The following is a 4,308-nucleotide window of genomic DNA, read 5'->3' on the forward strand; positions in this document are numbered from 1 at the left end:
CTCTCTGTCCCGGGGGCGCGGTCTTCCCACAGCCCTGTAATCATCTAGTCGCGTGCCATCGGTTCGCTCCGTCACGCGCAGGGCGTCAGGCGCATGCCTGAGACATTGAGTGGCGTAACGCCCGCTGTGACGTCCTGCCAGACCAATCAGAATCCACGATATGACGGAGGGGTGGAGTTTCGCCAAAGTGATTGACGTTACAGATAAAATGACCATTTCTTGTGCGTTTTAAGAAAACGACACTTCCTTACCTATCTTATTGACTTTGTTTTCGTTGAAGGTTCCTTGAGACAGTGGCGGTCGTCCATTCTTTAACAAGAAGATGCTCTCCGACAGCACCAAAACTACTGGAAAGGAATCCAAAGACAGGAAAGTGAGTACATGCGAAATCTGTTCAGTGTATAGCAGAACTACAGAGACTTCGTTAAACAGATCGTTAGTAGAATGTATGTAAACGTTTGAATGAAGTATAACAAATTGTTTGTCTGTTTAAAATGAAAGTGCGTTTTGTGTATGTGCCAGATCCGTGAAGGTCCACGGTAGATTATGCTTTCAGCAACCCATGTTTGCCATAAAATGCTACTATGCTTGTCGTGAGAGGCAAGTAACGGGATCGGGTGGTCAGACTCGCTGACTTGGTTGACACATGCCATCAGGTCCCAATTGCAGTGATGGATGCTCATGCTGTTGGTCACTGGATTGTCCGTCCAGACTCGATTATTTACAGACCGCCGCCATATAGCTGGAATATTGTTGAGTGCGGCGTAAAACTAAACTCACTCAGATAGGAAATGTAATGTTTTATTTTACCTTTTTTGTATAGAGCACAAAGCCAATCATGGAAAAACGAAGGAGAGCAAGAATCAATGCATCATTGGCTGAGCTCAAGTCACTTTTGCTGGAAGCAATTAAAAAAGAAGTAAGTTGTTTTAAGAAGATTGTATACGAAGGTGAACGAAAAAGGAAAGATCAAGTGTCGCACCCACAGTTGAAATAACAAAGATGTTTATCAGTACTATTGACCGCACACGTGTGAGGTATATACCTGGATATCCCTCAGCCGTAGGGAAGCCTGGATAGATAGCGCTTGTCTGTATGGTGTATCTATCGGGGTCTTCAATAGATATAGACTCAACAGGGACGTTTTTGTTTGGTATGCACTTGTTTTATGTTCGTGATCCTCCCATGGGAATGCACGTATGTGGGCAGATTGATGAATTAGGAACGAGAGTTATTATTTCCTATTTACATTGGTCACACCTCTGATTGTTTGTACGAATTACGAATTTGTACACGATTAACGAATGTATCTTGAGGTTAGGGTTTAACAAATGCGTCGTTGTAGTTGGTCGTATATTCCCACGCCTCCCTATATCCCATGTGGTGAGGTAGCAGCTACGCTTGACCCTGTTTGTGATGTTTCTCGTGTTGTCCGCCAGGGAACAAGGCACAGCAAGATGGAGAAAGCTGACATCCTTGAAATGACAGTGAAGCATCTCAGGCAAATGCAAAGGCAACATTTTACAGGTGAGCTCCTCGGCAAGATCAAAGACGATAATCACGTGACCTAAGCGTCTCTAAACTATATTCGAGGGGGAGGTTACGATATCCTAAAAAACAGGGCTGTGACAGGATTCACCAGGTTTCAAATATGAGTTTTTTAAAAGTGGATGCAGCATTTGCAGCTAATTTCAATTTTGGTTCCAACAAATGTTTAAAACATTTTATGAGCATATATAACTTGATTTTAAAATGCCAGTATTCGTCCTATAAGCATAACACTTTAATTACGTTGTGTGTTTACATTATGTATTTCCGTTACTTGAAGTTATAGAAACAGTGTGAGACAATTTGTTGGTAAGGAAACAACTTCAGCCAAACCCTGTCCTTCACAAGCACGTACACGTGAAAACCCGTTCATATATCTATGCATAACATGTATGTTTGGCAATGTGTTTTATTATACTACATGATACTACAAAATTACTGTTCTAAATAATACATGCATCTGGTAATTCAAACTGTGACATACTGCAATTCACTCACTAATATGAAGTCTTGAAAGAAAATTGACTCTTACATTTCCAGTGGCAGTTGCTGATGATCCGACCGTCATGAACAAGTACCGGCTTGGATTTAACGAGTGTTCCCTGGAGGTGCAGCGTTACCTGACCTCAGTAGAAGACCTAAACACAGACGTCAAGACCAAACTGTTAGATCACATCAACTGCTACCTAGCTGGAATAGAGACCGCTAATACGTCAGATACGTCATTACCAGCATCATCACCAACGTCATCACCTCCACTGTTGTTTAAGCAAGAACTGCACACAAGACCAACGTCACCGTCGAGAGTAAATACACCTGCGTCGTCATCCTCTGTCGACGTGAACAACAATGCGCCAGCTATGATGTCCATGGAAACAACAAAACCAGAAAATATGTTCAGTGGACTTCAAGTTATTCCCACGCAGTTATCTTCTGGAGAAATTGCTTTTGTGTTACCCGCCAATGTATTCAGACAATGTCAGACTCCGAATTATGTGATACCCGTTTATGCTGGAACCTCTCCAAAAATGTCGGAATCAGTGTCTGCAACTACAAACGCTCATGCGTCAACGGTATCCCACCATTCACACGCAGTTCACAGACCTACCAATACACATAATGCAGCTGCTGAGAGAGCTTATATCCCCTGTGCAGCGGTCACCCCTGTTAAGACATTGTTTAACAAGCCAGATACAGATGACTCTGTTTCTCAGAAGACAGCTAGTGGGGTCCGTGTGTGCAGCAACAAGGTTGAACGTGTGTGCGACGAGACAGTGTGGAGACCATGGTAGAAAGAAACACGTGTAAGACAGATCATGAGTGTGTCTGTTTATATTTCAATGGTTGGTAGTTAGGGGTGCTAGCTCATTGACTTCATGTGCGGCAGCAAGCGTTGTGGGTAATGTGAGGTTCTGAACTGCTGATGGTGTGAACAATACTCACAGGTGTGAACCAAACGCACAGGTGTGAACAAAACGCACAGGTGCACTCTACTCGGAGTCAGGCCATGTGTGTTGTGATCTACTGAAACCCAGATATTGTGATAAAGGACACGTATTAAACTGTTATATAATATAAATGTTTAACAGTTATATCTGAATAAATATATATATGTAAGGTTTACAGGATTTATTGTTTAACTGATATCGTTAGTACTGGTGCGGACTTACATTGTTGAATTAATGGTCTCTGTGAGGAATATTTCGGCTGGTTGCGTATTAGAATAAATGTTCTTGTATGAATATATACACAGTTGTGATGGTTCTAAGTACAGGATTGACTTCAAAGACAACAGCAATCGCGCTATTGGCCATTTTTGCGTGTGTACGTGCGTGCGTGCGTGCATGTAAGTGTGCATGTGGTTGTTTACGTGTGAAAAAAACACAAGGGGGTTCTAAGAACAGTAATGGTTGCCGAGGGTTGAAGTTCTGATCCTCATATTAGTCACTGCAGCAGGCCTCCATCATGGCGTGGGACAGCATGAGGCAACAATGCTAACACTCTTTTTACAGAAAAGGTGATTTCCGATACTGAAAGAGAACAAACACCTCGTCGTACATGGCTCTGTTAAGAATGTCATGTATTGTGGGGTACGATGATACGCTTTATGATATAAGCTGAACCATGACATATATGAACACCTTGAATCAAGCTGTGGGTTATAAACAGGGCCACGTTGAAGGCATGTGTCATCAATATGCAACCCTCTGTCCTGTATGTTCACATCACCACAAATACCATCATCCTGTCGTGAGTTTCTGGCAGGTACATTCAGACATCGCGCATAAATCAGACTTCGCAGTGATTGTTTCTCCTTTATATCGCTGTTCCTTTAAAATATTCTGTCATTTTATTATGTTTTACAAAGCTAATATTCAAACATTTTCGTATGGAATTTTACATTGCAAACCAAATCAATTTCACTTCTATTTCTGAAGAAGGATTGTGTGCCGATAACGCCTCGTTCGTGAAGTAGAATAATCTCGTAATGAATCACCTCGGTTTAACTCAACACTGCATGTCGTGGAGGGCATCCCCCTCCAAGTAAGTACCGTTCTAACACCATGTCCCATTGTATAAGGTGGGATGATCCAAATACAGCGATAAATCAGTAACATTCACCCAGTCATGTGACAGTGATAACGGTTCATCATGTTGAAACTCTTGAATGGAAAATGAATTCCGCTAATCCATGACGTCATAAACATGATGTCATTGTATTGTCAGACAACATTTTTAAATTTCCGTGCATTTCACTCT

At 42.0% G+C, this 4,308-nt stretch overlaps 1 protein-coding gene across 1 annotated transcript; it reads left to right on the forward strand.

Moving 5' to 3' along the window:
• The first annotated feature begins 258 nt into the window (after positions 1-258).
• Positions 259-3,171, forward strand: LOC137268529 (transcription factor HES-1-like). The gene is made up of 4 exons (XM_067803100.1): positions 259-373; positions 824-919; positions 1,440-1,527; positions 2,089-3,171. The coding sequence occupies exons 1-4, from the start codon at positions 323-325 to the stop codon at positions 2,838-2,840; spliced, it is 987 nt and encodes a 328-aa protein (XP_067659201.1). The 5' UTR covers positions 259-322; the 3' UTR covers positions 2,841-3,171.
• Positions 3,172-4,308: the final 1,137 nt, after the last annotated feature.

Source organism: Haliotis asinina, chromosome 16 (genome assembly GCF_037392515.1).
Source record: "Haliotis asinina isolate JCU_RB_2024 chromosome 16, JCU_Hal_asi_v2, whole genome shotgun sequence".
Classification (NCBI taxonomy): domain Eukaryota; kingdom Metazoa; phylum Mollusca; class Gastropoda; order Lepetellida; family Haliotidae; genus Haliotis; species Haliotis asinina.

Coding starts and splice junctions, on each gene's coding strand:
- LOC137268529 (XM_067803100.1), top strand. CDS start 323: ATGCTCTCCGACAGCACCAAAACTACTGGAAAGGAATCCAAAGACAGG. Junction 374..823: donor AGGAATCCAAAGACAGGAAA/GTGAGTACATGC, acceptor TTTTTTGTATAG/AGCACAAAGCCAATCATGGA. Junction 1,528..2,088: donor GCAAAGGCAACATTTTACAG/GTGAGCTCCTCG, acceptor TTACATTTCCAG/TGGCAGTTGCTGATGATCCG.